The sequence below is a fragment of the Schistocerca serialis genome, chromosome 9, assembly GCF_023864345.2.
Source record: "Schistocerca serialis cubense isolate TAMUIC-IGC-003099 chromosome 9, iqSchSeri2.2, whole genome shotgun sequence".
NCBI lineage: Eukaryota > Metazoa > Arthropoda > Insecta > Orthoptera > Acrididae > Schistocerca > Schistocerca serialis.
This window is the reverse complement of record NC_064646.1, coordinates 159994455-160020808: the sequence shown is the minus strand read 5'-3', so window position 1 is coordinate 160020808 and position 26354 is coordinate 159994455. Positions and strand designations below refer to the sequence as shown.

Here is a 26354-nt window from a genome sequence, read left to right as displayed (position 1 = left end):
GAACATTTGTCACGCACAACAAAGACCAGCCCTTGTGTGGTGACATCGCCTCGCCCTTTGCAGTGGCTATTGTTTCAAGATGCTCTTTTCCGCTGTGATTGGCTACCTTCAGTAAGCAACTCGCTTTCGTGTCTGTTTATATTTGTAACCGCATGAGTGGTTTCCAGCTATTGGCAGCAAATGCTATCCAGCTTTTGGCTAACATACCACTTCTTATCATTCTTTCGCCAACAGTTGTCCGTGGCCTTTCTTTTACATCTGCTGCTGTAGGTATACCGTCAGCAAGTGTGACAGTTATGAGGAGGGTCTAAGCCGTATTTCCTCTACTGCCAAGGAATTTTCCTCTGTAGGAGGACTGGAGAGTGATACACTTGGCCTTCTGAATCCTACTTAAGAGATGCTTTATTCCCCCAAAGGAAAGAAAACTGTCGACGCCAGGGAGAGTGATTTTCTTGTAGTTGTACTAGATATTTTACCAGTGCACGCAGTTGAATCTATTGTATCCTGGTAACAAAGTGGTTTATTGTCCGGTTATGCTGGAGGACGCATGTAGTTTTAACTTTAGTGATTTAGCTTGGTTAGTTGAAATCTTCGTAGGTACTTTCATCTATCCTTATTGCGTCCGATTTATTCTGTGTCCTACTAAAGTTATCTATGTAGTTTCGTTGTACATTATCACCATAAAATTCTGTACTGTTTTAAAACAATGATGTTATTCTACAAACTACTAGACAGACGCAGGTCCGATTAGCTGTATAGTCAGTGAAACAGGAAGGCTACAAAATATCTCTAGTGGCCACAAATGTCACAGCACATCACCACAAGACTATAACAGGAAAGAAAACAGTTAACAACGACCACAAAAAACGTCGAATTTTATAGCTATACAGATAGAAAAGAGAGTAAAAAACTCATAGACATCTGTCAAGTTATGTCCACCACTGTCTTAAAGTTCTCCTGTGTTGTAGGGGAATGCAGTGGTTATCTGTAATACAAGTGTAGTCACTTCAGCAGCAGTACAGATTAAGATGTATGCCTGAAAGTGTGAGTACCAAACGTTCTTCCACTCAGATTAATAATGCTGGATTGATTCTTTTGACTATCGGAAAGTCTATGAGTGTTTTAACTTGCTGTAAAGTAATAACAGAAATTCTGAATACAGAAGTGCTTATACATTTATAGGTTAATTTTTCAAAGACATCACCGTCACCACTGACTGTATAAATTATTTATTTTCACTACATCAATTTGAGCCTTAAGGTCATTATCCAACAGTACACAGTAAAAGACTGTCGTTTGTCACATGTCAAACTTTATAAACCTTCCTAGATGCACACATGTCTCCGTCTTATCTGAGCCTCTTAAGAAAGTTACCATCTGTAAAGTAAATACGTAAATCTCAACAAACAACTGTCGTTGTACACTGTTCTGTAGCGATTTATGTTACAGACGATAACAATGTTAAAGGGCACAGAAGCGACGAGGACATGTGTACACTTCAGAAGATTTCTAGAGTCTGACCTGTGCCAAAGCACATTCCTTTGTTATATACCACTTCATAATGGTCTAAAGGCTGAAACTACAACAGTGAAAACAAATACACTCTAACGCATGAAAACGAGGAACCACGAAGGAATTGTCTAAATGGGACGGAAATAGGTACATGTACAGACAAATAAATGATTAAAATTTCGGAAAAATTGGATGATTTATTCAAGAGAAAGACCCTCACAAGTTGGCAAGTCAACAACGCGTTGCTCCACTTCTGGCCCTGTTGCAAACAGTTGTTTGGCTTGGCAATCACTGATGGAGTTTTTGGATGTCCTTCTGAGGGATTTCGTGCCCAATTGTGTGCAATTAGAGAGTTTGTAACACTCCGGTTTAATCTACTGATTTATCCTGCTCGATCGGGATCTGATAGCAGCCCAAATAGATAATAACTAATGTGACCGTGTACCTAATGGGCTGGCGATCGGATTGGACTACTACGGAGATGTTACATTCCATTTTGTCCTTCTCAAAATGCTGTAAAAAGAAATGTCTGGTGCCAAGAAGAACGACAACACAGCTTCATTAATCAACAACTTATATTCATCACAAAAACACAAAGTAAGGAGACAGCCACTGCCTTCGTCATACAGAATTAATAATGGTTAATCTCAGCACAGGCCCTTTCGTTATTCCTTATCGTCACACGCAATTTCAATCATTGCAATCCAACACTACAATCCAACACTGCAATCCAACACTGAAATCCAAATGATGCCGGCGCGGTAGACGCGTAATTACAAATATCGGCACAAAAATATCACTGAATCACACTAGTAATTATACTTTTTCACTTTCCCGTATATTTCTAACACAAAGGGGTTAAACCACGGCGATGGCCACTCATTTTGTCGGTACGGTCTTGCATTCCAGCAACAGACCTCCACCCGGCTCGGCCTGCAGCGCGTACCACACTCCTGTCTCAACACTCGCCCTCGCTCTCGCAACCCGACACACACTATCGATTGTTTGTCCTGTCGACCTGTGCTGTCGCAAAACTTATAGTAAGGGCCTACGGACCCCTTACAAGTTAGATCGTCAAAATACAGAGATGGTTGGAGAGCCCTACGTACTGTACTCCAAGCTTTCCAAATTGGGTAGTGATCCAGCGATTTTGGTGGGCAATGAATCGTTCGGCAAGCACGAAGATAAGCAGTAAAAAAATCTCGCTACCTCCGAGCAGGTATTGTCTTGCTGAAATATAAGCTCAGGATGGATTGCCATGAAGGGAAACCAACCGGGGTGTAGAATATCGTCGGCGTACTGCTGTGCTGTGAGAGTATCGCGGATCACAGCCAAAGGTGTCCTGCTATGAAATGAAATGGTATCCCAGACTGTCCCTCCTGGACGTTGGACCATATGGAGGGCGAAAGTCAGGTTGGCGGCTCACCATTGCTCATGGTATTTCCAGACAGGTCTTCCCTGGTCATCGGTGCTCAGTTCAAAACAAGAGTCAACAATCTACATCTACATGATTACTCTGCAATTCACATTTAAGTGCTTGGCAGAGGGTTCATCGAACCACAATCATACTGTCTCTCTACCATTCCACTCCCGAACAGCGCGCGGGAAATACGAACACCTAAACCTTTCTATTAGAGCTCTGATTTCTTTTATTTTATTTTGATGATCATTCCTACCTATGTAGTTTGGCCTCAACAAAATATTTTCGCGTTTGGAAGAGAAAGTTGGTGACTGAAATTTCGTAAATAGATCTCGCCGCGACGAAAAACGTCTTTACTTTAATGACTTCCATCTCAACTCGCGTATCATATCTGCCACACTCTCTCCCCTATTACGTGATAATACAAAACGAGCTGCATTTCCACTCCCGCGAATGAGATTTCGCGCTGAATGTGGCCGAAACCACTAGAAACGGACTTGTTGGTGTACAGAGGTCTGTGGTAGTCTGTACATGGAGCGCCGTGAGCTAAATCTCCTTTCTGTGAAAAGTCCATTAATAGTCCTTGAGCCGCATCGCTGATAATGATGATTTCGGGGCTCTATGTGCCTGTCAGGTGATTGCTCGGTCCTCACGCTGTGTCGTCTGTCTAGGTCGACCACTTCCTTATCGACGCTGTGTTCGGCCACGGTTCACTCGTTCCTGCCAACATCGTCGAATCAGAGGCATCATTCCTTTTCAAACGTCGAGCGATTGTCGAATTACTGCAATTGACTTAATTGACTTTATTGACCCCGACTACACGTCCTCTCTTCTCTCAAAAGCTGACATGTGTGTATACTGTTCACGCGAGTGTCGGCGAAGCACAGGTAATGTCTACCTGAGGACACCGAATGAAATTCGCAAAGACTTTATGCCCTCGTATCGGTATGACCCGTTTCCAATTTCGCGGTGAAATTGACCTGCAGCGTCACATATTCGTCTACCAGCCGCGAAGGTTAAGAATTTAGCAAATTCGTCGATCTTAATTTGCGACAAATTTGTATAACTCTTGTTTTTCTGAAATTATAATTAAATGGACACCCTAGCTGCAACCAGGCGTTGATATAATTCATTGGGGACGTGTTGAAAATGTGTTCCCCGACCGTGTCTTGAACCCGGGATCTCCTGTTTACACGGCAGACACTCCTATCTTTTTTTTCCACTCCAATTATTCTGGTTTCCCCTTCCAGTAAAGAAAAATTAGTCTCCTTCGTCTTGATGGCGAAAAAGCAATCTTTTGGAACAAAAAAACGTTTCTCAAAGCCAAAATCAAATTTCATTTTCCTTTAAGAAGAAATTATGAGGAATAAAAAAGGAAAAGTTTTTATTTTATTTTATTTTATCTATATAAAGTCATCGTGCGACTTGTAGTTAAAGACCAGTTCTTACAGGAGCGCCTGAAGTGTCTCCGCCTACAGCAGGCCAGCTCGTCCAAACGTGTCTTCTCATTGCGTAGGCGTGGGTTGTGGGTAGCAGATCTATTCAGTTCGGTTCGGTTAATACAGTTTTCAGCTTCTCAGGGCTTGGACGTTCCAGCTTTGAGGTAGGTCATCGAAGGTGCTCCGTAAGAAATTGGAAAAATATTGCTTATAGCGTGGGTTGCGTATCAGGACGCACTGTCGTTCGTTGAGATAAGTCCAATAACCTAGCGTAGACTTGTCGCCAGAAGTGAAAAGATAGCGGATCGTGTGGCCACAGATCCAATTCACAGAGTGAGTTTTGGCTGAGGGGTAGAAAGTCCTATCGGGGTACAAAAGCATGTGGACGTCGATCTGAGCTGGTGTCTGTCGAGTAAGAAACGTCAAAATTCGCCGCGCAAGTGTCCAGACGTCGAACGCTGTGCCACAGTGGAACCGGTGGACATCTGTGTCATTCACTCCACAGTGGGTGCAGAGGGATGAATCGGCGAGGTGGATGCAGTGCAGACGATCTCGGTTAACTTGTTTGCCATTCACGGGGATGTACCACGCTGATTGAACGTCTGATTCGAGAAAACGCGCATGGATCGCCTTCCATATGTGTCGCCACACGTACTGTGAATACTTACGTTCGATGGGGTTGGACGGCCGTCACTGCTGTAACAATTCGGAGACTGTTTTCGTGAGGTACAAACGTGTAAGTGGTAAGGATCGTTAGACATAACTGAACTCCAGGAAAAATCGTTGGATGTAAAAAAAAAGGGGGTTGGAATGGTCGATACCAGTACTGGGGCGGACAAGGAGGCTGGCGCAAAGTTGTGAAGCAGGAGGCTAGTAAGGCTCTGCGGGCAACGATGCCAAAGTTTTAGTTGGGAGCTGACGTAAAGTGCCTTGACACGAGTCGGCACGTGGATGAGTCCCACCCCACCACAACTCGTGGCATGCAAGGGATTCATATTGCACCTTGAATAACATCCCAATCTGAGCCACCGAGGGCACAGAGAATAGTGTGCCTGCAGGGACTTACCCCTTGCACGCTCCCCGTGAGAGGCACATTCCTAACATGTCCACACAGCTACATTCGTAGTGCGCCTAATAGATGTTTTTTTTGTTCTTAAGAGTGGTATTTCTACAGTCAGTGGCTATTATGATGTCTTTTAGAAAGTTTTACGTGACTGTGAATCCAAACCACGAGATGTTAAAGGCAGATTACACGCGATACTATTCGAAATAGGAATCTAAAGTTGTGCTGTGAATAGCGATGGCAAAGTTCCATTCCATAAGAAACAGTAACATACATCTAATAAATACTTACTCGTTGATGTACGGGAATACGTCTTGCAGTACGTTGTACGTCTGCAATGGCAGCCAGCAGAGAGCGAAAAGGGCCACCACGATGACGAGCATCTTGATTACCTGCGGAAGAAGCCACTTGTCAAGTATCCTGGTCGTGACGCCCCTGTCGTCAGCACATTGTGGGCTGTCGCGTGTTATTGTGAATGTGCCATATTTACTAATGAAATCAGTTTGTTATACGGGAGAAAGACCTGTATTGATTATAGCATCAGCGATAAAACACTGCAGCGAAAATCATGAAATGCCGTACTATGAGTAATTGTGTACTCAGAGATCGCACCTGAACAAGGCGCCCAGATGGATCGCCAAATTATCGTTTAGTGAAGACGATCAAATCGGGCAGCATTCCCGTGAAGAGCATAAACATATAAGACGCTGGAAAAATCTAGGGGATCACAACAGCGTGTAGCGTGATCGGATTGTCTCAACTCTGCGACATACCAAGAGGATCGGCAACTACAATGGAATATCCTGCGAGAGTATTACCGTTCAGAATAAGAAGACTGGTGTTGACTGAATATTTGGAGGGAGCGCTCTGAACTGTTGGGGACCAACTGACGTTAAGACGACGCCTGAAGCAGTAATGAAATGTAGGGCCCCCAACACTACAGTATCCTGCCTCCTCATATTTTTTAAATTTGTGATTTTATGCAACCCGCAATGCCTTAAAAAATCATGCACGAGATTTTCACAATCTCTCTCTTTCTATGAGTAACTTATTAAACCCACAGGAAAAAATGGATAAGACCTTTCTGTAGGAAACTTAATGCAGTTAAATTTTGTACTTGGATAAGTTTTCGCTGAAGGCCACGGTTTTAAAGTTCTTTAACAAAAACCACATTTGAAGGTCACTTTTGTACGTTTTCCCTGAATAACTGGAAAGCCGCAAAACTCTAGCGAAAACGTATCCCAGTACAAAACTTCCTGCATCAATCTTCCTACAAAAAGGTCCTGTTCACCCTTTCTGTAGCACAAACAGTTCGTGTGTAGTGGGCGAGAGAAAATGAAAATTTCGCGCGTCGCTTTCGAAGGGGTTGCGGGTTGCATATAACTCATAGGTGAGAGCATCCCCATCACCCTGAACAACGGTAATATAGCAATGATTTTGAACCACTATTTGACAAATACTATAAACAAGTTTACTCAAGACACAGTTGACTTTAGCTCCATTTACTTAGAAAGGGAAAACCCTTCTTTGAGTCTCTCCACCACAAAACTAAAACAAAGTCTTTAGGACAGTGTCTACTTAGGCAGAGTATACATGGATGCGAATCAAGCGTAATGTATACTTAAAGGAACATGAAGGTAAGCACTTTTCCGGGTCATTAGTATCGAACGATTTACGACCAAGGAGAATTTGCAAATGTCCGCCGTTGCAACAGTTGACTTCTGCAGACCGAGCCACTAATCGACTCATCGGAGATTATCGATAGAGGCCTTTCTCTGAGCCTCGTTACCGGTCGACGATTACCATGGCGTCCAGCTAGAGGGTGCAGCAGGCCCCGCCTGCTGCACTAAGACCGTTGCCTCTGAAGTCTTGCGGACTCTCATAATCAGTGAGTGCTCCTAGCATAGGCTTCGACGCCGACTAGCTTCCGTCATTCCAAGTGGTGCCAATAAGAAAGAGCAGTATTTGCCTTGTGTTTGGAGACGACGACTTATACTTTGTTTTTTCTTCTGGCAACTTGAGGCACCGTTAAAGGAGGCTCACTGCGCACACTGCAGCTGAAGATTCCCCAGCCCAAACATGTGGGGAGGCTAGCGCTAGACGCAGACTGTTGTTATCTAGCTGCACAAACGTTAGCTGCGGCTTCCTTCCTTCAACACACAGTAATTCGAACCGAAAAGAAAAATAAGCAGATAAGGGACATTTTGAAGCAAATGTTTTGAAAACCAGAATGAGATTTTCACTCTGCAGCAGAGTGTGCGCTGATATGAAACTTCCTGGCAGATTAAAACTGTGTGCCCGACCGATACTCGAACTCGGGACCTTTGCCTTTCGCGGGCAAGTGCTCCACCATCTGAGCTACCGAAGCATGACTGACGCCCGGTACTCACAGCTTTACTTCTGGCAGTATCTCGTCTCCTACCTTCCAAACTTTACAGAAGCTCTCCTGCGAACCTTGCAGAACTAGCACTCTTGAAAGAAAGGATACTGCGGAGACATGTCTTAGCCACAGCCTGGGGGATGTTTCTAGAATGAGATTTTCACTCTTCAGCGGAGTGTGCACTGATATGAAACTTCCTGGCAGATTAAAACTGTGGGCCCGACCGAGATTCGAACTCGGGACCTTTGCCTTTCGCGGGCCAGTGCTCCACCATCTGAGCTACCGAAGCACGACTGACGCCCGGTACTCACAGCTTTCCTTCTGCCAGTACCTCGTCTCCTACCTTCCAAACTTTACGGAAGCTCTCCTGCGAACCTTGCAGAACTAGCACTCCTGAAAGAAAGGATATTGCGGAGACATGGCTTAGCCACAGCCTGGGGGATGTTTCCAGAATGAGATTTTCACTCTGCAGCGGAGTGTGCGCTGATATGAAACTTTCTGGCAGATTAAAACTGTGTGCCCGACCGAGACTCGAACTCGGGACCTTTGCCTTTCGCGGGGCAAGTGCTCTACCATCAGAGCTACCGAGGAGAGCTTCTGTAAAGTTTGGAAGGTAGGAGACGAGGTACTGGCAGAAGTAAAGCTGTGAGTACCGGGCGTGAGTCGTGCTTCGGTAGCCCAGATGGTAGAGCACTTGCCCGCGAAAGGCAAAGGTCCCGAGTTCGAGTCTCGGTCGGGCACACAGTTTTAATCTGTCAGGAAGTTTCAAATGTTTTGAACTTTCGGTTTACCACCGTAGGCCGGCCGGGGTGGCCGCGAGGTTCTAGGTGCTTGAGTCTGGAACCGCGCGGCCCAGTCTGGAACCGCGCGGCCGCAACGGTAGCAGGTTCGAATCCTGCCTCGGGCATGGATGTGTGTGATGTCCTTAGGTTAGTTAGGTTTAAGTAGTTCTACGTTCTAGGGGACTGATAACCACAGTTAAGTCCCATAGTGCTCACAGCCATTTTTACCACCGTGACTTCTGGACCTCAGCTAACTGTTGCTTAAATTGTCAAGCGTCTTTCTGTTTGACCGGTTGTTGCAGAACTGTCTGCCTTTGGTGGTGTTTCCAATCTAATTAATAAACTACTGCAGCTCCTCTGCTAGAATAAAGAAAACTGTTTCATTTCATGTTGTCATTGGACTGGTGACTTTACGACCATAAGTTATTACACCCTGGCGTTCTGCTACTTTTTATTGTAATTGGGGCTTAGGAAATGTTTTTGTGTATAGTTAATGATTGTTTCATTTTATGCTAGCTTAGCGCCCGCTGCTTCGCTCGCGTTTGTGTAATAATTACAACATAATTAGTCTTATGAACATATATTACGCCTACTGAAAAGTTAATGTATGAAAGAACCGTTTCTTTATATACGCAATTCTGACAAAGCCGATTTGTCGTCAAGTGTGTTAAATAGCTCTTTTTGATTTAGTTAACAAATTGCAACATCTTCTAAACTTTTCAGGCTAATTATGGCAGCAGAAATATGGTCTTTTTATAATGTACTTCTCACCAAAAAGCTATTCTCGTAGCTGGAGTCGGAGGTGTCTGTTAATCCTGTCTTTTGATGGTATTTCCACTGAAACTTTCACATTCTAACATAATTTTTTTTATTTCTGATCGAGAAGTCAATGATTAATTTTTATAGATTTAACATTAAAAATGAATTAATGCAACGAAATATTTTCGTAAAAAATTTTATCCTCTATTTCAGACTTCGATACAGACTGAAACACATATTTATTTAATTTCAAACCGAGAAGTCAGATACAAATTTTCATAGACTCAGCCCTAAAAATGGATTCATAATGAAATATTTTTATAAAATTTGACCTCCCCTACTTCCAAAATCACTGAAATAGGTATTTTTTTTTTTAAATTTATATCGAAAAGTCAAAAACTCTTTTCGGTAGATGCAGCCCTGAAATTGCTTTGGTACTTCATTAATAAACATTTATGTTTAAAAATTAGTGACTGAATTTTTAAAAATGCTAAAATACATATTTTTTAGTTTTGATTCAGAAACAAAATACCAAATTTCGTAGTTCTAACTTCAAAAGTGCTTTAATAGCGAAATATTTTCAAAAAACCAATCATTCCCTAGTTTACCCATTCAGGGATGGAATTTCGAAAAATCCCCTCTTAAACTAGTCAACAGTATGATATCAATACCCTCTCCAAATTTAAATCGTATCCTTAGCGTTTTGGGCTGGGCGAAGATGAGTCAGTGAATCAGCCAGGACATTTCCCTTTATATGTAAAGAAGACTACAAGCCTTATTGAATTTATATAACTTTTATTTAATAATTGTAGTAACTTTCTAATTGTCTGTTTTAATGCACTCCTTTTATTCTGCATTCTTTATCTATTTGAACGGAAACTGTAGTAAGTTGATTCTTTGTTTTTTGTTGCTCCATTAACAATGTTGAGTTATATATATATTTTTCCCTTTCTTAGGTTTGTCATTACCACTCCCAGTTTCTCGCTGCCTTACTATCACACACGTTCTAGTAATTGATTATAATGTTTTAGAGATCACAGCTCTAGATAAAACAGAATTACGTAACACACTCCACAGTACTATGTTACGTTTTGAAATGTCGCGACTCGCTGATTGGGAAAGCTTGACAATTTTCACCTTGCGCTCAGATGTGGAAGACGGAAACCAAACACTGCGGCATGCGGCTGGACACTGGCGTATTCGAGTGTACAAGGCCTTCTACTGTTATAGATTTCCTACCCATTCAGAGCAACGAGGAAAAGCTTGTTACTCTGAATTTCAGAAACTGGGTGATACAGTCTTTCTATTTGAGATGTAGCAGTATAGGATAGCTGCACTTGCTACAATTCTACTCATTAATAATTATTTTCTTTCATTTTTTTTTCTTTTTTCTATCATACACATAATGTACTTCGTTAAATTTTATTATTCAAAATGTAATTTCTAGTCTTATGGTGGCAATAGTGTTGTATATATAGTTCAGTATTTAAAGAAATATCCATAATTCACAATGCCTGCAAACAATGTGCATATCAAAATTCAGTGTTACTACCTATTGTCTTAATGCTGATATGGTTAATTTGAAAATCTCATTCTTTTCTTTCTTTCTTGTACACGTTCCTAAAACTTAATATTTCAAAAGTTATTTGCATTCAACATTTTCCTGTTCCACAGTGTTCCAATCATAAAATGTAGTTCCTTCCAAAATCCAGTGATACATTTTAGTGGCCCTGACTTTTCTGTTACTGGAAATAGATACTTTTACTACAATAACTTGTTAGTTCATTAATTATTCCAGATACAAAAATTTTATTTTCTGGAAAATTCTTGGCGAATGTGAAAATCCCCGTGCGCTTTAATAATTCCCTCTCATAATGTTGTAGCAATAATTCTGACATTTTCCAATTCTATAAATTCTGGATAAACCAAGTTACTTTATTGCCTACTGTATGTTTACTTTTTTCGTCCTTTCTGTTGATATCTACATAATACGTAATAAATCTGTATTTGTCATTTTTAGGTTCTGTAATACAAGCATTTATAAATAGTCATTTCACACAAAGCCAGATTAAGTCGTGGGGAAGATTTCAATAGATGTAGTTACTATGTCATCTGTTGACCCAGAAATCGTAGTTCACATAACCAGCATATCGGTATACTGCGACCCATGTTCCTTGCAACTGTTATGATATCACGTTCAGATTGCGTTAACTCGCTACATGCCTCCATGCTCTCTACACCAGTCTCTGCAGCAGTCTGCTCAGACATCGTATTTAGATTGGCGCCATATGCAGTTCCTAGGCGTTATGTTCGGGTGACATAAGTGAACATTTTCCTGTAGCATGTGGCATCTTACTTCAGCTTACCCAAACTTTTGCCTCAAGCCACCTTTCCATTATTTTTTGATGTAACAAGACTCACAATCGCAGTGGGATGTGGTATGTATTCTTTTATATAGAAGAACAGGTGCAACAACAAAAACGAGAGAGATAAGTATAAACATGATGAATGAGTTAAGTACAAACATGATGAGACCAGCATTATCTGCTAATCAAGATTACCACCACATGGCGGTACGCCACATAACGTGATAAAAATGAAATTGAATAACTTCAGCAAATATACCAGAACTGACGTCCTATAGAAATAAATATTCTCGCAGAAAAATCACAAAGATTCTGTAATCAATTAATATGATCTGCGAATATAATTGAAATCTCTGTTTGTGTTGCAAAAGGCTCGCTCTCTCTTCCCTTTTTTTCTGCGTAGTATAAGAAGCCATTTTGGACGAGGCACGAAAACGTGTAAATTTGATATAATATTTAGCCTAAATTTAATCAAATATTACTTTAAAATGTGGTACAATTTTATATGTTCCAGCTCCTCTATTCATGAAGCTGCAAAATTAATGTCTTTATGCAAATTTTATAGGGGAACGTTGGTGCAGAGGTCAGCGCCATTGTATTAAATGATAACGGCCCAGAGTCGTAATAAATATCTTAATATTTGCTTATTTTAACAAGTAAAAATAAATGTAAATGTAGGAGAATTCTCTTGATTAGCGGTTCTTCCTTTGAAACAGTAAAAGTAATCAGTTTTCCAATATTGAATCACATATAAGTTAAATAACTTCACTAAATTATTTTGATCTCCGCTTAACGGGAATTGAGACAATCTCCTTAATGTTGCATTGTCATTAAAGCAGAATTAATTATCAAAATATCAGCCTCAATAACAAAACTAACTTGCCATTTCTCTGGTGTGTGTTTAGTTGTGTCTTTTAATATACATAAAAACATCGTGTCGGGCAAACTAACTGCGAAAAGTGCCACAACTAAGTCACTGACGTACATAATTTTCAAGTTGCGCAGCAGCCAGAATAACACTAACTCCAACTTTTCATAACATATAAAGACCAATACGTAAAATAACCACCACAACCATTCCAAAGTACCCCGATAAACGGAAATCTTTATCTCTCTACAACATCGTCAATTCTGCTGTAACTCTGTATTATCAACAACTTGTAGTATCTCGACTGTAGGTAGTGCTGATACACGCCGTCCAGCCACATTCATATGACCACAGGTCAACAGGCTGAATAATCACCTTTTGCAGCGAGAACGTGCAGAAAGAGAGTAAATGAGGTTCTGGAAGGTACCCAGAGGGATGTGGAGCCACACTAACACCAGTGCCATGCCCATCGGCACTATTTTGCTGTTGAAGATCTATAACGTGAAGAGATCGGTCGAGGTAGTCCCACAGATTCTCGATTGGGTTCAAATTCAGGGACTCTGCTGACCAGGGGAGTACGGCAAACTTATCTCGGTGCTCTTCTTATCGCGCATGTACACTGAGAGCAGTGTGACACGATGCGTTGTACTGCTGGAAGATGCCTACTTATTTTGATCCATTGTGCTTTCCAGAATGGCGAGGTCACCCAGAGAATGCCACGAAAACATTTCCCAGACCATAACGATCCATCCTACAATCTGGAGCCTTCCGACAATTGTTGCAAGGCTGTACACGCTAACACACATCTGTTTGGCGTCACATAAAACGTGATTCATTAAAAAGGCTACCTCTCGCCACTCTGTTGATGTCCAGTTGGGTATTGGAGTGCAAGTTCCATCCTTCTTCGCTGATGAACAGCAGTCAGCATGGGTGCATGATCCAGGCACCTGCTGTGTAAGTCCAGAAGCAGCAACGTTCGCAGAAAGAGAGTTGAGGAGCTTTTGTTGGTAGCCCTATGGTTGATGTGGGCGATTAGTTACTCAAAAGTTGCATATCTATTTGCCCACGCGCATCTGCGCAGCGATCGCTCCGTTTCCGCATTAGATCGACTGCTCAGTTTTTCCGCGTCCCCCCTTCCTCCGGGCACACTTTATATACCTCCCTCTCCTAGTGCTGGAACCTGCCATCTGTTAGTGGTTATTGCACATTGACGTCAAAAATAGGCAGTGGTCACCTTAATATAACTGGACCGCGTGGCAAGTCATGAGATCGGAATTTCGGCAATTACTTCCTCTTCAGTGCACCTATTAATCAGCGCTTTCGTAGCCCACAGCGAAGCGTCTCGCTCATCCGTTCGCATTCCGGATCCGCGTACCGCCTTCCTCACGCTTCCTTTACGAGCTAATTAAATTCCCAACCCTTCTCAAGTCCCAGGAACATCCTGTATATCCTTCAAATCGGACCACCAAAAATTCTTTCACTGATTCTGGGGGATTAAATCCCTCTGCCAAAATTCAGTCAGGAAAGAAAAATGAGTTAGAGACAGCTCAGTTGGTGAAAGAGCTCTCCTGACGGCAATGCGGATGGAATAGTTCTGCGCGTTACGCTACTGAGATATAGTCGGACTTTTTCCCGTCGCCAGCACAACATTTGATCGCAGACGGGGCATGAAGGGTGACACCAACATATATAGTAACGACCAGATAGTGGGTGCTGGCCACTCAGAGACTGTGCAGACACTGGGCCTTTCGCGTGTCGAGGTGTCGAGGTGCTATGACTGCCTCGATTCAAGAAACCCGCCATCACCAGAATTAACGCACATAGATAACAAGGTGTTGATGACAAGCGCCACAGACATTTACTGCCGATTGTAGCTGTGAATAGTTGACCCACAGTGCAGGAAACCACTCACCAAAACGATGGTAGAATACAGCACCCATATCATCGTTGCTATGGCTTGCGGTACACACCGACCCACACATGTGCCTCTGCCCATTATGTGCCACAAGGGACGAAGATTAGCGTGAGTTTATTAAGACTGACATTCAGCGTTCGAATCTAGGAGTGATAAGTCGCTGTATTACTCGACACACACCGTTGACATGTCACCGTTTCATCGAAAATGGGAATATGCACTTCGTTATCAACACGCCAACATTTTGACCTTAAGTGGGGGCATTCTCGTGTTGTAGACGAAGTGGGGTCATTTACACGTCTGCATCATCTGTCATCGATGAGAGACATACCTTTAGCAAGACTTTGTATTACACTACTGTTTCTGTAGCGTATTTTGCAACAAGAGTTTGAGAAACACTCACTGGATATGGGTATTTGTGTTGCTCTGCAAGTCACGTAAGCTAAAACCCATCGATCACGTTTGGGACGTCATTCTACAAGTTGTATACGTCTTATACCCAGGTATGATCAATCTTCTGGACGTCTGAACAGTGGCTGCGCTTCCGTCACGATGGCTCCTCAATGACTGCCTTGTCTTCGGTGTAATGGAGTTAGATATCAGAGTTGCACCTTTTTGTTTTCAGCTCCTTTAGGTCAACTTCAGTCCTCTGCCGTATCCCGATTCGTTAATTCTTGTACAAATCTAGTCTTCCTAACAGATACGCTCGATTCGTTTCCTGTGCCCTCCATAAATCAAGAATATGTTACAAACGTTCCATTCATGTAAAATATAACACCCGTCAGACACACACCCAAATCTCTTTAAAAGATTTCCGCCGAATCCACATCAAGCTCGTTACACTTAGTTGAGTTATACTTGAAATTTCTGGTGAACAGAGGTACTGGAGTGCAAATTTTTTATTTTCAAATGAACTGTCCGAATATACAAGGGTATATACTTTACACGATGCACCTACAATCTCGCGCTACTTTTTCGTAGTTAGATGTGCTTCCGTTTGTCCCCGAAAAACAACTCTCGTCTCGATCTTCAGCAAGACAATACAAAAAAATAATAATTTTTAACATGTTGAGAAACACAGCTGAAAAATTTTGATAAAAGCGAGCTTATCTCTACAATGACATACTTACTGTGCTACGAACGCTTTCGTTCTGAGAACATCTAGAGATTGCCGAGTCGTGCTAAACTCGTAATGTAAATGGTCTGGTTGTCGTGTGTAATGTTGAAGGCTAAATCCAGAAACAACGTCACAGTCATTCTGCCGACCGTTGTACTGTACAGAACAAACCATGTGTGCTTCCCATGCTTCCGCCGCCGGTTAGTCCGTAGAATGTTTGTGACCATTGTCCCTGGGTATAGTATTTAACATTACATCTGGCAACCAGACAATTTATATAATGAGTTTAGCACTACTCGTTAACGGTTGGCCGTGAGGTGTAACGCACGGCTTTCCAGGCGGGAAGGAGCGCCGGTCGGCGGCACGAATCCGCCCGGCGGATAGGTGTCGAGGTCCGGTGAGCCGGTCAGTCTGTGGATGGTTTTTAGGCGGTTTTCCATCTGCCTCTGAGAATGCGAGCTGGTTCCCCTTATTGCGCCTCAGTTACACTATGTCGGCGATTGCTTCGCAAACAAGTTCTCCACATACGCGTACACTATTACTCTACCACGCAAACATAGGGGATACACTCGTCTGGTGTGAGACGTTCCCTGGGGGGTCCACAGGGGGCCGAACCGCACAATAACCCTGGGTTCGGTGTGGGGCGGCGGAGGGGTGAAGTGGACTGCGGTAGTCAAATGGTTCAAATGGCTCTGAGCACCATGGGACTCAACATCTGAGGTCATCAGTCCCCTAGAACTTAGAACTACTTAAACCTAACTAACATAAGGACATCACACACATCCATGCCCGAGGCAGGATTCGAACGTGCGACCGTAGCAGTCACGCGGTTCCGGACTCAAGTGCCTAGAACCGCACGGCCACCGCGGCCGGCGACTGCGGTAGTCGTCGTGAGGTTGTGGACCACTGCGGCTGCGGCGGGGACGGAGCCTCTCCGTCGTGTCTAGGTCCCCGGTTAACATAACATAACAACATAACTGCTCGTTCTAAGAACGAAACCAGTCGTAGTATGATAAGTGTAGGATTATGCAACTGAGATGGTTTCCATTAATCGTTACTGGGAGCGGGTGCTGAGAGTGATAAGGTACTGGCCCGGTAAAATCTTATTATGTTTACAAAACCTATTCAAGATAAAAATATTAGAACTATGTGAAAGCTTCCACCAAAACGATAATATAATTTAATCAACCAAAACTTCACTAAAATGGATGTCAGAAGACATACACAACTGTTTGAATAAATTCGGGATTTGTAGAACCCGTAAATGCCCAACACGCAGGCATTTCAAGCAATTACTATAATGCATTATTAAGTCTACAAAAGTGATTACCCACAGCGGACGTTGTCCCATAAGAAACAGACACCTTCTTAATAGATCGCATAAAATTCTGAAGCGAATGAAAGTAACCTTTTCTAGGGTTCTGTATCTTAATTGGCAAAAACGGAACCCTTATTAGATCGCTTTGTTGTTCACTTGTGTGTCCATTTGCCTGTCTGTTCGAATGTTGGGAACCGTTTCCACAGGAACGGGTATACATATCAGGTTGAAATTTATAACACATTCTAAGATCTACGGCCCCTTGGCGGTGTAAAAGATTTAAGCTTCTAAGTCAATGAAATCAAAAGATAGGGCTATTTATGTCACATATTTTGCTACTCCAAGATTCACACATCAAAACCTTTTGTGTACTTCCCGTTTACCTACAATCACGAAATATGGCAAGAAACCATGTTTCACAGAAAAATAAATAAATAAATAATAAATAAATAATTGCGAAAACAAGAATATTTTTTATTGGTATCCAGCTGTCGGTCTGCTTGCACGTTAAGACCCATTTTTCTCAGGAATCGCAATAGTAAATGCGAAATTACAGTCAAAATTTAAATTTCAAACGTACAAAGTTCTTGACAGTCTTTGAATTCTCAGGACTGACAACATGCTGGTATTGGTATAAACAAGAGGCAAAAACCGTCGAGATTCTCGATTTCTGATATGGATGAGGTATCTATGTACGTAACTAATTTTGAATGCAACCCTCAGAGTACGAGTCCCATTTGCACCTGGCCTTTCTTTTTATAATCCACCACATTAAATTTTAAAGCACAATGGTAGCAGTTAATGCTAGAATAACTCTTTAAATAACTGACCAAAGAAACTTTAAATGTAGGCAAATAATACCAAATGAAGAATATAGTACATGAAAATAATTAGTGCTACAGTTTTGTTTTTAAAGGTGATGCGTAGTTAATTGCGGAACTACTGGCAACAAAAAACATTAATCCGACCAAGTAGCAATTAGTGGTATTGACCCTAACAATATTACTCGGCCTTTAGCAACGAAGTTTACACGAGACAGGCGCTCCAGGTGGTAGTAAGAATGTTAATGTCAAGCAGTGACAGCTAAGGTACTGTCCATCCAATGGTTGAGTGTTCAGCCTCTTTCAAATAGCTATTGCAATAGCGACTCATACTGGACTCAGAGACGTCTGTCACAATTCTTCTCTGTTCAGCCATGGTCCAAAGCGAACCGTCCACCACAGACTTGGACACCAAACATCATCTCCTTAGGTCAGGTAGCATAATTTGGCACACAACCACAACTTTAACACACTTCGTAAGGCTCTAGCCAACCACTATATTTGGCGCCGACCCACACCACAGCCACTTGGTGAGTGCCTCTCCTCAAGTTGGCGGACAACCTGCCAGAGAGGATCCTGCCAAGTGGACTCTCTCAGTAACAAAGCACGTCATCGATACATCTCACACCTGGCACAATTACAGTATACACTGAAGGGTCAAAGAAAATAGTATAGGCATGCCTGTTCAGATATGTGAACAGGCAGATTGAGGCGCTGCGGTTGGCAACGCCTGTATAAGACAAGCGTAGTTGAAAGGTCCGTTGCTGATGCTACAATGGCAGGTTATGAAGATTTAAGTGACTTTTAACTTAATGTTGTGGTCGGCGCACGAGCGATGGGACTCAGCATCTCCGAGGTAGCGATGAAGTGGGGATTTTCCCGTACGATCATTTCATGAGTGTACAGTAAATATGAGGAATCCGGTGAAACATCAAATGTACGACATCGCTGCGGCTGGGAAAAGATCCTACAGCAACGGGAAGACTGAAGATAATTATTCAACGTAACAGAAATGCAACCCTTCCGCAAATTGCTTCAGATTTCAATGCTGGGCCATCAACAAGTGTCAGCGTGCGAACCATTCACGGAACGTCACCGGTATGGTATTTCAGAGCCAAAGGCCTATTCGTGTACCCTTCATGACTGCACGCCACAAAGCTTTACGTCTCACTTGGGCCCTTCAACACCGACATTGTACTGTTTATGGCTGAAAACATGTTGTCTGGCCAAATCTTGTTTCAAACTGCACCGACCGTATGGACGTGGACCGGGTGTGGAGACACCTCATGGATCAATAGACCCTGCATGTCTGCAGGGGACTGCTCAAGCTGGTGGAGGCTCAGTAATGGTGTGGGGCGTGTGCAGTTGACTTGATATGGGACCCCTGATACATCTAGATACGACTCTGACAGGTGACACGTACGTAAGCACCCTGTCTGATCACCTGCATCCATTCATGTCCATTGTGAGTTCCGACGGACTTGGGCAATTCCAGCAGGACAATGCGACACCCCACACACCAAGAATTGCTAGAGAGTGGCTCCAGGAACACCCTTCTGAGTCTGAACTCTTCCGCTGGCCACGAAACTCCCCAGACATGAACATTATTGAGTACATCTGAGATGCCTTGCAACGTGGTGTTCAGAAGAGATCTCCACCCCGTGGTACTCTTATGAATTCATGGCCAGCCCTGAGGGTGCATGGTGTCAGTTCCCTCCTGAACTATTTCAGACATTATGAAGCTGGTATCTGTTAAGTTGGTCTCACAGGGAGCGTGCCAGAGATAAGTCCCTGCAGTCGCATTATCATCTGTGTCCTCGGTGGCTCAGTAGGATAGACAATCTGCCATTTAAGCAGACGGTCTCGGGTTCGAGTCCTGGTCGGGGCACAAATTTTTTAACTGTCCCCGTTGATATTTATCAACGACTGTAAGCAGCGAAAGGTCTAGATTTAATTATAACTTCATACTTCAGACATTAGTCTAGTCCATGCCATGTCGTGTTGCGGCACTTCTACGTGCTCGCGGGAACTCTACACGATATTAGTAAAGTGTACCTGTTTCATTGGGTCTTCAGTGTGCAGTCTTATTGGATTAGAATTGTGAGGATGGTTTGCGAAATTAACATGGCTGCCCACGTTGTGTCGCTTTATTTACATTAATATCCAGTCTACGCCCCACTGGAAGCCTAACAAACACCCAAATGCTTGTCAAACTCGTCCCATACTTTTGTGAGAATGTCTGGAGTTATGGCATATACTGTAAATGCTATGTTGAATCGCAGACCACCCAAGTTATTGTGATGCAAGGAAAATAGACCGAATCTTTAACAATAAAACGCAAATCAAAGAAAAAGAAAACGCTAAGTTCAAGTGACCTTGGACGCTCATGGTGCTATGCAATACCTGTATGCCTCTTATGACTGATCAGTCATTGATTCAGCTCACTGTTAAGAAATGCAGTTACATACAAGTACCAGAGCTGTAGTGCTCCATGTCGGTGGAAAACGAAATTGTCGGAATATTATCACAGCTGTGAGAAAAACGAAGATCTTCAACATATCCAAGAAAGCCACGGCACTAGGTACACTAGAGAGGCAAATACAATCCACAGCTTGCACCAAAGTGCACTTTCGGTGTGTGACCTGAAGTTTATGACAAGTTTCTATCTTGGTACTCGTATTCTTGTGAAAGGAGGTGAATCTTTGTGAAACACCCGTTTATCATTCAGCGTGTAACCATCCGTCCACCAGCCTACTTTTACATGGCTAGCCACAGGTATATCGAAGACGAAGGAAGACAGATTAGCACTTCACGTCCTGTTCACATTGAGGTCATTAGAGACAGTTCACTAACTCATAACGTTTCATTGATGGGGAGGGTAATAGGCCGTGCCGTTTCAAAGGAAACATTCACGCTTTTCTTTGGAACGATTTTGGGAAATCACGGAAAAATAAACTGGGATGGCTGAATGTGGATGTGAAACGTCATCCTCCTGAATTCGAGTTGTGTTTACTAGCCACTGCACCACCTCACTCACTGGGAATGTACCCAAGTACACCTAATACTTTGCTTATACTAATAATAATTATTATTATTATTAGCGAATGTCCCCATTGGAGAACGACAAGCAGGTAATTTTCAATCTTTCTTAAGGTTCTTCTTATGTTCCCAATATTTCATCATTTTCTCCCCGAAGGCCTCCTTTTTTCGGCCCACTTTGGTCGTTATAGTTTTGGTTCCATCTCTGTAATAAACTTCCACTAACCAATTTTACTTTTGAACGTATCCCTGTCTGATGTGTTCGTTACGTCAATTTTTGCTTTTGTCAGATCCTTTATAATTTCAGTTACCCAAGGTACTGATGCTTTAAGGGATGTCACAATACCGATAGATACTTAGTTAGTCTGTTTTCAGGTATTCTGTCTAGTTGTCCACAGAACTTCATTCGTCCCTTTCTGATCTCGGTTTCGATGTTTGATAACTTTTTCTGCTGTCTCGATGGTTTGCAGTCTGTATCCATTTGTGTGTATGATGGTTCCAGAATTTTTCTAATAATCTTTTTCTCAATTTTCTTAATTTCTTGTAAATCTAGTTTTCGATACTATGAGAGTGTTCCACAATACTTTAATCTCTTTTAATATTGGTACAATTCGAGTCACCTTTAAAAAAAATCATACAGACTAACAGACATAGTTATGGCAGCTATTTGGCCTTTCGCATATGGTGAAATTAAATGAATAATCAACAGAAGACTGTGCCTGAGTTAGTTGATGCCAGTGACCCAAACTGAATTCGCATGGGCTGCACTCAGTACAAGGGAACTTAAGAAAATAAGTTACACATGTCGTTATGTGCTAAGACCATTTCGCAACGACAGTGGCACATTATCGGGCGAAAGCAAATATTTTGGTTTTCCAGCAGACACAGTTCTACCGCTGTATAGATGACAGGTGCATCAGTGTCCAACTGAAATAACACAGGAAATGGAAGCACACTTCAAAGATGACATACGCGCGACAAAACGATTTTTGTGGGCAACACTACCAAATTCCTCACAGGTTCACCGTGAAATATTGGGGGGATGTTGGCAAAAAGCAATGACGCTTCCACCAGTAAGGAAACGATGCAAATTATTTGACCAAGACCGTACAGGCGTGGGTGATCCTGTTCGGGAAGGACAGCCATCGGAGGCGGCCACGATGTCCAAGCTATCGCGAAACTAATTTGCTGCAATTGCATATTTTCCGACGATGAGATCGTTCACGGAGACGTTCTCAAATGGCTCCGTGGCAGAGGATCGGATTACTATCGTCAAGGAACAGAGTGATCAGTAGAACGTTTCAACTCTTATTTACAGACCATGTTGAAAAATAGTTATATGAATCTGAACCACGTTGAAGTGTGGTGCAGCATTCAATAAAAGCTACTTGTCATGGCTTAATTATGTGTAACTTACTCTGAAGTCCCTGCCTTTCTTAGGGCAGTGCAAAGCGGCAATTATTTATATACACAAATCTACCTCGTGAATCAGTCTATATACAGGGTGGTCCACTGATAGTGAACGGACAAAATATCTCACAAAGAACGAAACTCTTCTAGCATGAAGGGGGAAACCAGATGCCGCTATGGTTGGCCCATTAGATGGCGCTGCCATAGGTCAAACGGATATCAACTGCGTTTTTTTAAATAGGAACCCCAATTTTTATTACATACTCGTGTAGTACGTAAAGAAATATGTAAGTTTCAGTTGGTCCACTTTTTTCGCTTGGTGATAGATGGCGCTGTAATAGTCACAAACGTATAAGTACGTGGTATCATGTAACATTCCGTCAGTGCGGACGGTATTTGGTTCTTGATACATTACCCGTGTTAAAATGGACCGTTTACCAATTGCGGAAATGGTCGATATCGTGTTGATGTATGGCTATTGTGATCAAAATGCCCAATGGGCGGTGCTACGTATGCGGCTCGGTATCCTGGACGACATCATCCAAGTGTCCGGACCGTTCGCCGGATCGTTACGTTATTTCAGGAAACAGGAAATGTTCAGCCACATGTGAAACGTCAACCACGACCTGCAACAAATTATGATGCCGAAGTAGGTGTGTTAGCTGCTGTCACGGCTAATTCGCACATCACTAGCAGACAAATCTCGCGAGAATCGGAAATCTCAAAAACATCGGTGTTGAGAATGATCCATCAACATCGATTGCACCCGTACCATATTTCTATGCACCAGGAATTGCATGGCGACGACTTTGAACGTCGTGTACAGTTCTTCCACTGGGCACAAGAGAAATTACGGGACGATGACAGATTTTTTGCATGCGTTCTATTTAGCGACGAAGCGTCGTTCACCAACAGCGGTAACGTAAACCGGCATAATATGCAATATTTGGCAACGGAAAATCCATGATGGCTGCGACAAGTGGAACATCATCGACCTTGGCGGGTTAATGTATGATGCGGCAGTATGGGAGGAAGGATAATTGGCCCCCATTTTATCGATGGCAATCTAAATGGAGCAATGTATGCTGATTTGCTACGTAATGTTCTTCACTGCATGACAGAATGGCGATTAAACTTCCAACATGATGGATGTCCGGTACATAGATCGCGGGCGGTTGAAGCGGTATTGAATAGCATATTTCATGACAGGTGGATTGGTCGTCGAAGCACCATACCATGGCCCGCCCGTTCACCGGATCTGACGTCCCCGGATTTCTTTCTGTGGGGGAAAATTGAAGGATAATTGCTATCGTGATCCACCGACAACGACTGACAACATGCATCAGCGCATTGTCAATACATGTGCGAACATTACGGAAGGCAAACTACTCGATGTTGACGGGAATGTCGTTACACGTATTGCCAAATGCATTGACGTTGACGGACGTCATTTTGAGTATTTATTGCATTAATATGGTATTTCCAGGTAATTATGTTGTAACAGCATGCGTTCTCAGAAATGATAAGTTCACAAAGATAGGCTGCATGTATTACATTGGAACAACCGAAATGAAATGTTCAAACGTACCTTGGTTCTGTATTTTAATTTAAAAAACCTACCTGTTACCAACTGTTCGTCTAAAATTGTGAGCCATATGTTTGTGACTATTACAGCGCCATCTATCACAAAGCGAAAAAAGTGGTCCAACTAAATCATTCATATTTCTTTACGTACTACACGAATATGTAAAAATGCAGTTGATATCCGTTTGACCTAGTGGAGCGCCATCTAGCGTGCCAAACATAGCGCCACCTGGTTTCCCCCTTGAAGCTAGACAAGTTTCGTTACTTGTAGTTTTTTCGTTTGGCGCTTATTTCGTGAGATATTTGGCCCGGTCACGATCAATGGACCACCCTGTATAGGTGAAAACCGTATCAAAATCCCTACAGTACCTCCAGAGTCTAGCTCCCCCATAGAACACAAAGGAATATTTAATAAAAATAAATTTTTAACATCACAGGTTTTTAAGTTAGACTAATATTATAAAGTAATTTCTCCTCTCCCCATACAGATTCCTAGCCCCATACAAATAGCTCTGGAAATTTGTCACTGTGAATTTTGCAATGACATGGAAGGTACGAAGTGGAACTCAATAAGTAATGAAACACATTTTATTCTCGCCAGTCTCGGTTGACAAAATGCGGCATTTGTTGTGGGACATAGTGGAATATTCCCGATTCAGCATCAGTAGTCTTATGAAATTTCTATAGGTGGCGGCGCTATATGAAGCCTTCAAAATGGGTCTGTAACGGAGGTGCGTTCCAAGCAGGGAGCTGCTACTGAGCTTCTTTTTGAGGAAAACCAGAGCATCACAGTTACTTGCAGAATGTCTACGTAGACCTGGTACTGATCAAAAGCACGGTGAGTCGTTGGACGATGCGTCTGTCATCATAGGAACAAGGTCGCTCAAACCTTGCCGATATGCCGCGTGCCGACCGGTCACATATAGCGCTGACTCCACCAGTGTTGGAACGTGCGGACACTCCCACCATCAAACAACTCACTGCTCATTTGGACGTCTCTCGTGGTAGTGCTGGCACACTCGTCCATCACCTGGGGCTCTCAGAGATAAAACATGGGTTCATCACTTCGAACGAGAAACAAAACTGCAACCCATGGAGAGGCGCCACAACGTGTCTCCTCCGGCAGAAAACTTCAAAGCCGCACCCTCAGCCAGTAAAGTCATGGCGACAGTTTCAGTGACTCTGAAGGGGTTATTCAGTTCGACGTCCTCCCTCATGGTGCAACGGTCAATTATGAAGTGTACTGCGCTACTTCCAGAAAACTCAAGGAACAACTTCAGCGTGTTCATCCCCACAAAAACTTCTTCTTCGTTACGACAACGCAAGTCCTCACACAAGACTCCGCATCCCGGATCTCGCATCTTCCGCCTTCCATCTATTTGGCCCAGTGAAAGATGCACTCCACAGGAAGAAATACGTGGTTGACTGAGAGGTTATTGATGCAGCAAGACGTTGGCTGCAACGTCGTTCAATAGAGCGGAACCATTCGGGCATACAATCCCTCCCTGTAAGGTGTCGTAAAATCACTGCATTGAACGGCGATTATGTTGAAAACCAGGGTTTTGTAGCCAAAATTTAGAGGATAATATGGTGTACTGGAATCCTGAATAAAACTAACCTGCTTTAGGAAAATACGTGTTGCATTACGTATTGAACGAAAATGAGAAAGAGACCTGTACCAGCGGTTTGCAAAACCTCACACTGGCCAAATATTAGGGTATAGGAGGAGTGAGTTGGATAAATCCTTCAAGGTGACGGATTTCTCCCGTACTGAGTACTCTATTCTCAGCCTATTGGAAAACGCCGAAAGGGACATCCAAGGACGTGATGGAGGATCGAGTATTAACAATCCTTAAAGAAATGAAGCCGACAGCGGTGGCAGGTGAAGCTGGTGACCGTCAAAGATGGACCAACATCTGCAGAAGATATCTCCTATGTCCTCCTTTTCTTATGTAGTCCTTTGAATGTGTTCTTGTATAAAGTTTTCATAGAGTGCTGGTTTTCTCATTTTGTAGTGGGTTTATTCGCTTGTTTTTCTGCTGTAGGCATTAAAGGCCTTTTAATGCAATAAATAATGATTATGATTATGCTGACTTTTTAATGGCTATGAAGATACTTTGAAACTTACAACAGAAAACGTATGTGCAGCTCACGTAACTACTATCTCTTACATGCGGCCCACTTCTCTCGTTGTAAATCTTACAAGCATTTCCACAGATACTAAAAAGTTATAATCACACATTTTCAGAGGTCTCTGTAAGGGGTTAGCCATCTGTATGGCGCCAGGAGAAATTATTTGATACTTTTTAGTCTGGTTTAAAAACATGTTACATACAATTTTATTTTTTTTAAATAATTGCTTTCTACTGCAACTAGGATCTTACAAGGCTCAGGAACAACACACAGAACCAGCAGATTCTGGCTGACTGGCGAGGAGCTATCAACAGCATTTATCTGAGTGTGAACAGGAGCGCAACAACAAGAGGGAAATTGACACTGGAGGCAGCATGACGGAATAACATTGTTCGAAGAGTAAATCCAAGAGCGGAAGGGGTAGCAAA

At 42.7% G+C, this 26354-nt stretch overlaps 1 protein-coding gene across 3 annotated transcripts in view; it reads right to left on the bottom strand.

Moving 5' to 3' along the window:
• The window catches only part of LOC126418442 (prolactin-releasing peptide receptor-like), a 981871-nt gene that overhangs the window by 80912 nt on the left and 874605 nt on the right, over positions 1-26354 (bottom strand). For all 3 annotated transcript variants that reach the window (XM_050085202.1, XM_050085205.1, XM_050085203.1), the window contains one exon: positions 5726-5826. In XM_050085202.1, the coding sequence (XP_049941159.1) occupies positions 5726-5826 (101 nt within the window). The remainder of the gene's footprint in view (positions 1-5725; positions 5827-26354) is intronic.